This window comes from Vitis vinifera, chromosome 18 (genome assembly GCF_030704535.1).
Source record: "Vitis vinifera cultivar Pinot Noir 40024 chromosome 18, ASM3070453v1".
NCBI classification, from domain to species: Eukaryota; Viridiplantae; Streptophyta; class Magnoliopsida; order Vitales; family Vitaceae; genus Vitis; species Vitis vinifera.
This window is the reverse complement of record NC_081822.1, coordinates 34,994,167-35,006,265: the sequence shown is the minus strand read 5'-3', so window position 1 is coordinate 35,006,265 and position 12,099 is coordinate 34,994,167. Positions and strand designations below refer to the sequence as shown.

General features: G+C 35.6%; 2 protein-coding genes and 1 pseudogene across 2 annotated transcripts; all 3 read left to right on the top strand.

The window, feature by feature from the left end:
* The first annotated feature begins 737 nt into the window (after positions 1 to 737).
* LOC100251682 (phosphatidylinositol N-acetylglucosaminyltransferase subunit P) lies at positions 738 to 3,868 on the top strand. Its single transcript, XM_002273750.5, has 5 exons — positions 738 to 979; positions 1,465 to 1,741; positions 2,513 to 2,585; positions 2,962 to 3,080; positions 3,327 to 3,868. The coding sequence occupies exons 2-5, from the start codon at positions 1,519 to 1,521 to the stop codon at positions 3,446 to 3,448; spliced, it is 537 nt and encodes a 178-aa protein (XP_002273786.1). The 5' UTR covers positions 738 to 979; positions 1,465 to 1,518; the 3' UTR covers positions 3,449 to 3,868.
* A 1,994-nt stretch (positions 3,869 to 5,862) lies between these two features.
* LOC100853089 (DNA damage-repair/toleration protein DRT100-like) lies at positions 5,863 to 7,465 on the top strand (annotated as a pseudogene).
* A 1,711-nt stretch (positions 7,466 to 9,176) lies between these two features.
* LOC100261979 (DNA damage-repair/toleration protein DRT100) lies at positions 9,177 to 10,975 on the top strand. The gene has a single exon (XM_003634581.4). It carries the CDS (start codon positions 9,309 to 9,311, stop codon positions 10,758 to 10,760), a length of 1,452 nt encoding a protein of 483 aa, XP_003634629.1. The 5' UTR covers positions 9,177 to 9,308; the 3' UTR covers positions 10,761 to 10,975.
* Positions 10,976 to 12,099: the final 1,124 nt, after the last annotated feature.

The window sequence follows — 12,099 nt, the reverse complement described above, 5'->3', positions numbered from 1 at the left end:
TATTTTTTAAAAATAAAATTATGTTTCTAATTTTAAATGTGAAAAACATTTCTCAGCTTATTTTTATATGTTCTTTGTATTTATAATTATTGATTGGAACATTGAAAAAAAAAAAGAAATATATAAAGAAAAATATTTTTTTAATCACATTATATAGGTTGAAATATATAGAGATAAATTCTTATTTTTCATATATTTTCAAATAAGGATAAAAAACATATTTTTTTGGTACAACTTTTTCATTTTTTTATTATAAAATATTGGATATTTAAAATAAATTTCAAATTAAAAATAAAACAAAGTCTAAAAAGTGATAAATTTTAATTTATATTTTGAAATATAATAAGGCTTAATTTTCTTAAACTAATTCTATATGAAGCAGATATTTATTGACTATAATTTAAAATTTTATTGCCTTAAATATAATATGAATTTTATAAATTTTGATTTCAAGAAAAATATGAAAAGTAAGATTGTAATTATTTTTAGAATTAGTTTTAAAAAACAGTTTTATGTACTATTTTTAAAAACTGTTGTATGATATTTTGTAAAACAAAAATCTAAACTCTGAAATATTTTTAATATTTTTAAAATAATTTTTATATCTAATATATTAATTTTAATTATTTTATATATTTATAAAATTAAATTTTGAAATAATTATAAAAAATAAGAGAAATCAATTGAAAATGTTTTCTAAATATATTTTTTAGGTTTTTAATAACAGAAAATGGAAATCAATTTTTTAAGGCGGATAACCCAAAAGTGTTCTTAAAACAGTTGAAACAGGCTCTTTTATATTTAATAATTTTCTGCAAAATCCTTTGGAAACCCTTGGCGCCACTCATCATCATACCCTGTATTAGGGCACAGTTCTAACCTGGGGGCCATAAACACAACGGAGGAGAGGAGACGCCTACGTTAGGGCTACCAAAAGCGAAATCTGATCATACCAGTTCGTTGTTTTACCTGCGGCAAGGTCTCTGCAAGGGTTTCTTTTTCTTTTATTAGGGGAAAAAATCATTTCAATGCATATCTGTTTTTGTTTATCTGGACCTTTCTAGGGCACTGATTTTGTGGAAATTGGCTTTGAGGGTGAGATTTGAGTTATGTTTTTGAACCATTTCACTGGAAGAATGGCTTGTCCTTGTAATTTTGTTCTCTGAGTCAATAAGTTGTTTCTGATAAGAAAGACCTAAGCTCATGGGCACACTCAGAACGAACTCGTTATTTTTGGCTTTCTTAAGGAAGGGGAATCAGGCACTTGCCTTCCTTAAGGAATGGGATACCCACATTTTATGGGTATCTCATTTATGTGGAAATAGTTATCTGGCACAGGAGCTATTCCAGAAGGGATAGAAGTAATCAGACTTCGATTCCCAACCCCTGATTCCTACCAATCAAATGCACTGTTAGGTAATTGAGGATATCACTCATTTTATGGTGTCTACTTGATATTAACAGGACTTCTGATTGCATCCATTGCATGTTCCAACTCTCAATCAAAATGTGATTTGCATGAGCTGGAGGCCTGGAAGTTTAAAAGAGGAAGACATGGAAGATCGCCATTCTGTCAGTAGTCCCAGAAGAATCCTTAGTCTGTCAAAACAGAGAAGGGCAACAGTGTCCTTCCCAGATCCAGATGACAAGTCTTCTGGGTTCGGTGTGGCTGGAGAGCATGGTCCCAAGCCTGCAGAAGTTTATGGATTTGTTGGGTCCATTTCAACTGTTGTTGCTACAGGTCCCTTTATCTTTAATGCTTCCTAATTATTGATTGCTTTGGTTAAGTTTGCATATCTAATCAACTTCCCTCAATCTATAAATAAGTTGGGAAACAAAGCCTAGTAGCCTACTAAAAAAAATTAAGAACTTAGGAAAGGATAACAAAGGTTTTTCTTGCGTAATCACCGAGTCTTTATTCTAACTGCTGGGTTTTATTAATGTTAACTACACCTTTATTCATAGCTTAATTCGGTTATTCAATAGTTGACACAATCAAGCACAACATTTGGGGATGCTTGGATGCTTCTGGCATGCCACGAAATCCACCAGTTAAAAATGATGGTAATTTTCTTATCACTAGGTTTGCTCTAAAGAAAGAGAGCTCATTTTAACACATAGGATACTTGACAAGCTGAATCTCATTATGGTTCTAACGATTTTATTGATGGCTCACCATTTTTGTGTGAGTTCAATCTCTTGTTTCCAGTTAGATGTTCTTCATATTTGTCTATATTTTGGCGGGGCGGGGGAAGCCAAAATAGGAACATGAAAAATGTTGAGGCTATAATATGCAAGTTTTGTGTCTTTTGTGTCATACTGTCACCTTGTTTATAGCCCAGTTGCATCTATCATTTTGCAATATTTAGGCTTCATCATGCCCCAAAATTATTTGGCTGCGAAGACTAAGGCCTCTGATGAAGAGACTTTAATTATTTCATTAATGTGATTTAACCTCATATTTTCTGTTCTTTGAGTTTCTCATTCACTTCCATTGTTCTATTTTGAGCAGTTATTTTCCTGGTATGGGCATATGTTCCTGAGCACTGGTTACATTCTATTGGGATCTTTTACTATCCTAACAGGTCAGTAAGATGCTGCCTTTGATGACCCTGAATTAGTGTAATAAGTGTTGAAACCCCCAATTAGTCCCCCCTTTGAACTCTGTAGCTGGAAATTATGCCCTTTTGGAGTGAAATATTATCTTTTTTAGCACTAACTAATTTGTGTTATCAAAAGAACTGTATGGGTAATTCGGCACTTAATATTGCAGTGATACTTGGTTGAAGTAAACAAAATTGAATTGTGCATATTTAGAAATTCAAGCAACTTCAAAATGGGGTAGAAATAATTCCCTGGAATTTATGAACTTATAATCACAGAAATTTGTGCCTTCTTTGGGATTCACCATGGGATTTTATTTGGGCTATTTAATTGACAGATTGGGTTTTTTCTTCCTAGGCAATGGGCTTTAGCTGTGCCGGCTTATGCTATGGTGACAGTAGTATTAGCATTGGGATTTTACATTGGCCTCAACTTCATGGCGACCCCTTCTCCAACTTCCTTAAACACGATGTTTGGTAAGCTTTGGGTTTCTAGTTATATATATACGAGGATGTTTTTGAAATTTGCAAAGGTTCTCCCTCGCCCTTTCCCTTAAAAATTATTGTCATTAAAAAATTAAATTCAACAAAGATTAAAAGGTGTCTGCTGATTAAGGATAAACCAAACAATGCTTGAAAGGTTTTTACCAAGATGTCTTTGGTCCCCTATTTAACTCCTAATTGTAGTTTTCTTAATTTAACATGGTGTTATTTGTTCCCCAGATGAATACAGTAGAGAACCTATGAGCTTTGAGCCTTCAATAGGAGATGAGCAGCCCATCGAACCCATGGCTGATATTGGCATCGATCGAATCAATGATCTAATGTTCAGTGATGTAAAATGACAAATCTATCATGTGGTATGGCTGTGCTGTAACCCCATTATCTTCTAAGAAACAAATATATGCTACTTTTGCTCTCTTATATCAACAACTTATGGAACATTAGTGGGAGCATTCCCCAAGAGTGCTGGAGTTGGTCTAACCATTGAGGTGGAGATATTAGCTTTGTTGGAAGGCCTAAAGCAGCTAAGGGTTTATCAAACCTTCTGGTAAAGGGGGATTTGCAATTTGTCATACCTTCGGAAAAAAAGAAGGATAGAGTTTGGTATTCCTTTTGCTGGATTCCTTGGGCAGCTAACTGTGTGATGTATATGTTAGCAAAATAGGAAGCCAATCAGTTGATCTCTTTTGTAGGGGGTTTTCTACCCACTAAAATTTTTGTGTTTGTGTTTATAACCATTTTTAATTGTGCATTTCCATCAATATTTAGAGTGATAGTTCTTCTCACTTTTGATCAAAGTAGTGTACTGGTTGTGTTTGGGGGAAGGATTCCTCATCCTTCTTTATATTTATTTATTTCATGATGATAAAATTTATATTTTTTAATCCCAAAAGAGGGGGGGGTGGGGGGTTGGGGAAAAAAGAAAGAAAGAAGAGGTTAAAAAGGAGAGGAGAATTGAAGAGAGGTTTTTTTTTTTGTTGAGACAGATTTAACGCGTCTTCATTCATTTGAAATGAATACAAGAAGGACGAACGATCCTTTGAAGATGTACAATAGTTGGTTAAAACCCATGTACTCTAGATTATAAAACAACATATACTAAGGGGGAAGAAAATAGCCAAATAAGAGACTAAGCGCATCACTCCTTGTTTGGCTAACTGGGTAGCAACTTGATTAGCCGAATGAGGAACCTAAGAAAAGGAGCAACCCAAATCACTAGTAATATCTATGATATTTTGTATCTAGTTGTCAAACTTTTATGAGTCTCTCTTTTGGAGACCCAAGATACTACAGTTGCAGAATCTCCTTCCAGAGACAGATTGGATAAACATAAATCTGAGGCCTAGGGTAATCCCTCCAATAATGCTAATTTCTTAGCCTCAATGGCCAACCCCATTTCTCCATGCTTAGAATAAGCTCTCAATACTGCACCTAAATGATCTCTAATCACTCCTAATTGTCTATGATTACCCAAGGAGTATATTCATCAGAGTTCAACTTTGCTGGACCCATTGGAGGGGGTTGTTTGAACTGTAAGCACTCATCCACTCTAGCAATAATATATATAAAGAAATATCTGCAAAAGGCACCGTGACTAAGGCTCAAAGAGAGAAGTTCCAGAATCTCTTTTCCCCTTGTTAGGTTTTGAGCATATAGAGGAGATAAAGAGAAGCCTAAGTGGGCCATTAGAAGAATACTTCCTGGAAATACCAAAAATTATCACCCCCAAAGTTGTGGTGATTTGGCATGAAAGCTCAAAAAGCAAATTTATGACATTTTATACACAATATATACAATTACTTGAAAAGAATTTGGGCAGGTCTTTGATTCTTTTCCACTCCATAATTTTATGAACTAACAAAAGAAAATCCCAATTCATTCTCTTCTCTTTTGTCCTCCCTCTCTTTTTTCTCAAGTCGTAACTAACTAAAACTGATGGAGTTTGAATGCATCAGAACTAAAAATAAGGTAGGTAATTCCAAGACAACTGGTTTTGGGTACTTTCTCATTAAAACAATGCTAATGGCAGTAGGCAACTCCAGAGCTTAGGTTAAGACCATGGTACTGAAAAGATATTGGCGAGCATCATACTGCAACAATAGAGCTAAGTTCCTTGACAGATTCTATGGTACCACAAGAACCCTTGTAGCTTTATATTTTAGTATCTTACAAGTACAAGGATTTTTCACTGTATATCAGATTTGATAACATTAAATCTGGAAGACGAACCTGTAATTGGGATTTTTGTAAGATGAAGCCATTCTGAATCCTAAATCCCATTTCTTGTGAATTTATGACTGCATTGTTGGTATCAAAGTCATCGCAGACCTGAGGCCCCCTTCAGTTGTAGCACCCTTAATCTGTTATTAGAGGCAGCATCCTTGAACTCAGATCTAAGCTACTTTTTGCTTCTGAAAGACTTCTTAGTTCATCCTCCGGGTTTTATGGTTTGATTTAGTGTTTAAAAACCACGTCAGTTATTTTACTTGGTGTGTGATTGTATTTTTGTATCTGGCATAGTTTATCAATGTGCATGGCATATTATTTTTGCTGGGGTAATCCACAATTGTTGCTGCTTTGCAATGTTTACCTTGTTTGTCAGAACTTATATTCTCTGCATTTCTTAAGGTGTGTTTGATAATGATTTTGAGAAATGTTTTTTATATTTTTAATGCTTGAAAAATAAATGTTTTTAAGTTTACTGAAGGTTAAAAACACTTTCCCAACACTCTTAATATCTCATGGTTAACTCAGACGTGACCTTTTTTCTTTATCTTTGTGCTTCCCTACTTACATTTTCAGACATGCTTCATTCAATGACTCTGTAGAGTGGAGACACTATTTTTTTTCTATAAAATACCCAAAGCATGTTCTTCACTTCCACTCTCCAAAACACCACCACCATGATGAAAGCATTGAAAGCCTCTCTCTTCCTCCTCGCCCTCCGGTGCCTCACCGTGGCATCCGCCGCCTGGCATGTGGACGATGAATCGGGTCTCCTCGCCTTCAAATCGGCCATCACCCATGACCCCTCAGGCATGCTTCAAGACTGGAAACCCGGCACGGACTGCTGCAAATGGTCCGGTATGGACTGCCTGGGTGAAAACCGGGTCATGACTCTCTCCCTCACTGGCCAACCCGGAGAACGGGATAGCTTCTTGTTCGGTACAATCTCGCCTTCTCTCGGCAAAGTGCAAAACCTGGTTGGAATTTACCTGCTGAACCTCCGAAACATCTCGGGCCCTTTCCGGATCTTTTTTTTCAGGATGTCGAAACCTCAATACGTTTACATCGAATACAACCGGCTTTCCGGCCTGATCCCCCGAAATATCGGAAACTTGGCTCGATTCAGTGCGATGAGCCTAGAGGGAAATCGGTTCACCGGGCCAATACCGAGTTCAATCTCCCAGCTTACTGGGTTGACTCAGCTCAACTTTGGCGGCAACATGCTCACTGGTCCCATACCGGCCGGAATCAGTCGGCTAAAGAACTTGTCCCTTCTCAGCGTCGATCGGAACCAGCTCTCCGCCGGTATACCGGACTTTTTCTCTTCATTCACCGACCTCAGAGTTCTCCGACTTTCTCACAATAAATTTTCTGGGAAAATTCCGAAAAGCATTTCAAGCTTAGCTCCAAATTTGGCCTATTTAGAGCTGGGCCACAATTCTCTAGCGGGTCAAGTCCCAGATTTTCTCGGAAACTTTACAGCACTGGACACCCTCGATCTTTCCTGGAACCAGTTCTCGGGCATTGTGCCAAAAACTTTCTCAAAGCTCACAAAAATATTCAACCTCGATCTATCACACAATTCTCTCGTCGATCCCTTCCCGGAAATGTTCGTAAAAGGGATCGACTCACTTGATTTGTAGTACAATCACTTCCATCTCGGTGCCATTCCAAAATGGGTCACATCGTCAGAGATCATCTATTCACCGAAGCTCGCAAAATGCGGACTCAAATTCAAATTAGACGATTGGAAGCCGTTGGAAACCTATTTCTACGACTACATTGATCTCTCGGAAAATAAAATCATCGGTAGTCCGATCCGGCTGTTAAACAAAACGGATTACCTAGTAGGGTTTTGGACCCCCGGCAACCAACTGCGATTCAATATGTCGAAATCGAGAATCGTGAAGACGCTGAACTACATAGATATGTCGCGGAACATGGTTTTCGGGAAGGTGCCTGAGGCGATATCGGGGCTGGAGAAGCTGAATGTGAGTCACAACCATTTGTGTGCTCGGATTCCGCCGTCGAAATTTCCGGCAAGCGCGTTCCAGGGCAACGACTGCCTGTGTGGCCCTCCATTTCCGCCTTGCAAAAGGTCGATGAAATGAAAGAAGAGGAAGGTGGGTTAGTAATAAGTACGGGGGAAGCAATTGACCACTTTTTCTTACAAAACAATTTTCGAAAATAATTTAAACAATAACTATAAATTGCTTTTTAAACAAAATTACTTTTTGAATTATAAATTGGAGAATATTAAGAATTTTTTTTTCTTCTAAATGTTGGAAAATAATTTAAAGACAAAAATTTATGATTAATAGTAGATTTTATCACTAACTAATAACTTCAACCCTTTAAATCAATAATTCATTTTGCATCAATGGTGTACAGACAATAACTTTCCAACTATAAGAAAAGTCCAAATTTTATTTTATTTTTTTAATACTAAAAATGACAAAAATTAATTTGTCATCTAACCCAATATGACCCACAAATGCCTCCCACATAAGACAAATAGATTAATAATAAATAAATAAATAAATAATATACTATATTAAAAAAATTGAGACTAAGGATTCTAATTAAATATATATATATATATATATATATATATTTACGAGTCTCACGATTGCACTTATATATTGAATACCTAGGATGAATGTGGAAAATGATTTGTGGTTGATAAAATTATTAAAAATATTAAAATGGTTTCCTGAAAATCAATAATAATAATAATAAAAGCTAAAGGCCGACTTGATAATATTTTTTAAAATCGTTCTTAGAACCCGTTTAAGATTAATTTTGGAAGAACTCAAAAATAGTGTTTCATAGAAATTAGGTATTTGATAATTTCTTTAAAATCATTTTTAAAATTCTTAGTAACATCATTTTTTTTATATAAATAATGTATTACAACAACTACCACTATCAAGGCATTTTTTAAATTTAACTTTCAAATATTAAGTGGTTTTTGTTAATTTTAATTATATTTAATTTTCTTTGATATTTTTTATTATAAATTTAAATATAAAATAACTCTTTTTCTTAACATGAATTTTAAATTTAATTAATTAATTAATTAATTTTTGTTATTGAGAATAAAAAGGAAACCGTTCTCAAATAAGCATAGATAATTGGTAATTACCATTTTAATGTCAAATTGGAGAAAGAAAGAAAACAACCGTATCATTAAAATCATATATGGTTTTTAGTAGGATTATAATTTGATCGGGTTGATGGCTAACTAGAACCTAACCCAACTTTTAACCTGAAGTACTCAACCTAATCCTAAGTTAACTTCATTTTTCTAAATTTGGATTGAATTCACATTAATCAAGTTAAATTCGGCTTTGTGGGGTTAAACTTGAGTTGATAATGTTAGACTTGGGTTAATCAAGTTGACGCGGGTTGCATGACTCAAAGTCATCCACAATGGTTTTTAAAAACTTATATATAAATTAAAATTTAAATAATAAATAAAATAAAATTTCAAAATAACTAAAAAAATTAAAAATAATCTCATATATATTCCTTAAAAAAACTAAACTATATAATATAATTATAATTTGATATTTAAAATAAAAATTAAAAATAAATATTATTATAAAAAATAATAAATATTATAATTAAATCGAGTTCTACTGACAAAATAATAAATATTATAAATATTATAAAAATATTAAATCGAGTGAGACTTAAAAAATGGTTGAGATCTTGCCTCGCCTGAATTGGGTAAAGGTAAAAAAAGCTTATCCCAATCTTGACTTAAGTATTAAAAATATTTACTGCAAGCAATTAAACCTCGGGTTGAATTGGAGTCTTATCATGCCAACCCGCCAAGTTGCACTCTTTCTAGATGGGATTCAATGATTCATTCAACGAGTGGAGACAAACCATTTTCTTGTATAAAAAACCCATAGAGTGAGAAAGCTCATACCATTTTCTACTTCCACTCTTCAAGCCACCGCCACCGCCATGTTAGCTTTGAAAAGCTCTCTCTTTTTCCTCCTCCTCTCTCTCCTCTCTCTCCTCACCCTCCAGTGCCTCACCGCCGCCTCCGCTGCCTGCCATGTGGACGACGAATTGGGTCTCCTCGCCTTCAAATCGGCCATCACCCATGACCCCTCCGGCATGCTTCAAAACTGGAAGTCCGGCACGGACTGCTGCAAATGGCCAGGTATCACCTGCCTGTCTGGAAACCGGGTCACGAGTCTCTCCCTCACGGGCCAACCTGGTAAACAGAATAGCTTTTTGTCCGGTACAATCTCGCCTTCTCTGGTGAAAGTGCAGAACTTGGATGGAATTTACCTGCAGAACCTCCGAAACATCACGGGTCCTTTTCCGGCTCTTCTTTTTGGGATGCCGAAACTCCTGTTCGTTTACATCGAAAACAACCAGCTTTCTGGCCCACTTCGCCGAGATATCGGAAACTTGACCCAACTCAATGCGCTGAGTTTTGAGGGTAACCGGTTCAGCGGGCCAATACCGAGTTCGATCTCCCAGCTGACTGGGTTGACTCAGCTCAAACTCGGTGGCAACCTCCTCACTGGCACAGTGCCAGCCGGCATCAGCCGGCTCAAGGACTTGACCTTTCTCAGCCTCGAACGGAACGGGCTCTCCGGCAGCATACCGGACTTCTTCTCCTCGTTCTCTAACCTCCGGATTCTCCGACTTTCTCACAATAAGTTTTCCGGGAAAATTCCGAACAGCATTTCAAGCTTATCTCCAAAATTGGCCTATTTGGAGGTGGGCCACAACTCCCTAGTGGGACAGATCCCAGATTTTCTCGGTAACTTTACAGCATTGGATACCCTTGATCTTTCCTGGAACCAATTCTCCGGCACTGTGCCAAAAACTTTCGCAAAGCTCACAAAAATATTCAACCTCGATCTGTCACACAATTTTCTCGTCGATCCCTTCCCAGAAATGTCCGTAAAAGGGATCGAATCACTCGATCTATCGTACAATCATTTCCATCTCGGTACAATTCCAAAATGGGTCACATCATCTGAGATCATCTACTCACTGAAGCTCGCAAAATGCGGACTCAAGTTCAAACTAGACGATTGGAAGCCGTCGGAAACCTATTTCTACGACTACATCGATCTCTCGGAAAACGAAATCACAGGTAGTCCGACCCAGTTGTTGAACAAAACCGATTACCTGGTAGGGTTTTGGGCCTCCGGCAACCAGCTGCGATTCGATTTCTCGAAACTGAGAATCGTGAAGACGCTGAAGTACTTGGATGTGTCGCGGAGCATGGTTTTCGGGAAGGTGCCTGAGGGGATAACGGGGTTGGAGAAGCTGAATGTGAGCCACAACCATTTGTGTGGTCGGCTTCCTCCGTCGAAGTTTCCAGCGAGTGCGTTCCAGGGCAATGACTGCCTGTGCGGGTCGCCGCTTTCGGCTTGCAAAAGGAGTAAATAAAAATGAAGAGGTTGGTGGAAATGGAATAAATAAGGGAAGCTTTTAGTGAATAATAATAGTAAGGAGTTGTTTGGTAGTGTAGATGTTTTTTCTTTCTCTCTCTCTCTTCTTTTTTTTTTTTTTTTTTTGAGTTTTGAAGCCATCAGAAATGTTGTGTTGTTTGTTTGTTGCAGTAATGCTATGATAATGTGAGTTTGCTTCCCATTTTATTTTCACATTTTCTTCTGTCTCTATGAAAAATTTGCAGCAAAAATGGTAAATTGGGAACAAAATTTTGTTTCGAGAATTTAGGGTAAGTAGCGAGTGTTTCCAAAAACTGTTTCCTCCTCTTGAGAATAGAAAACACTCTTAAAATATTTGACAATTGTTTTCTGTGTTTTAAAAGTTATTCTCCGCATTCTCAAATTATTGTTTTCAAAAATAATTTGAAGTTGTTTTCCCTCTTTTCTACATCATTAACTAAACAAATAAAGCACAAAAAAAACACCAAGAGCTACAAATCGAAGAAAATTAAGATTTTTTTTTTAAATTTTGGAAAATAATTTAAAGACAAAAATTTATGATTAATATTAGATTTGATCATTAACTAGTAACTTCAATCCTTTAAATAAATAATTCATTTTGCATGGATACTGTAAAGACGATAACTTTCCTTTTTTTAATACTGAAAATGACAAAAATTGATTTGTCATGTAACCCATTATGACCCACAAATACCTCCCACGTAAGACAAATAGGCAAACAATAAATAAATAAATAAATAATATGCTATATTAAAAAAATTGAGACTGAGGATTCTAATTAAAGAGTATAAAATACCTACGATGAATGTAGAAAATGACATGCGGTTAATAAATTTATTGAAAATATTAAAATTGTTACCCAAAAATCAATAATAATAATAATAATAATAAATAAATAAATAAATAAAACCTAAAGGCCGATTTGATAATATTTTTTAAAATCTTCATAGAACCCATTTAAGAGTAATTTTGGAAGAGCTTAAAAATAGTGTTTCATGATAGAAATTAAGGGGATGTTTGGATCCTATTTTTAAGAACCGTTTTCTGTTCTTGAAAACAAAAAACATAAAAAAACTTGTTTGGGGAAATTGGTGTGTTTTTGTTTTTTTTTTTCTTATGTTTTTTATGTTCTCAAAAACCATTTTTTTGAGAATAATAAAGAGAGGTTTTCATTATTTTTTCACTCCTAAAAGAATAGATTGTTTTTCGTATTTTCTTTTTCTTCTTTTTGTGTTTTTTTAGCTATTTTTTGTGTTTTCACAAAGGTGAACTCCACCGAACTACCACATCCTCACTCATAAACCCTTTCTTCTTTC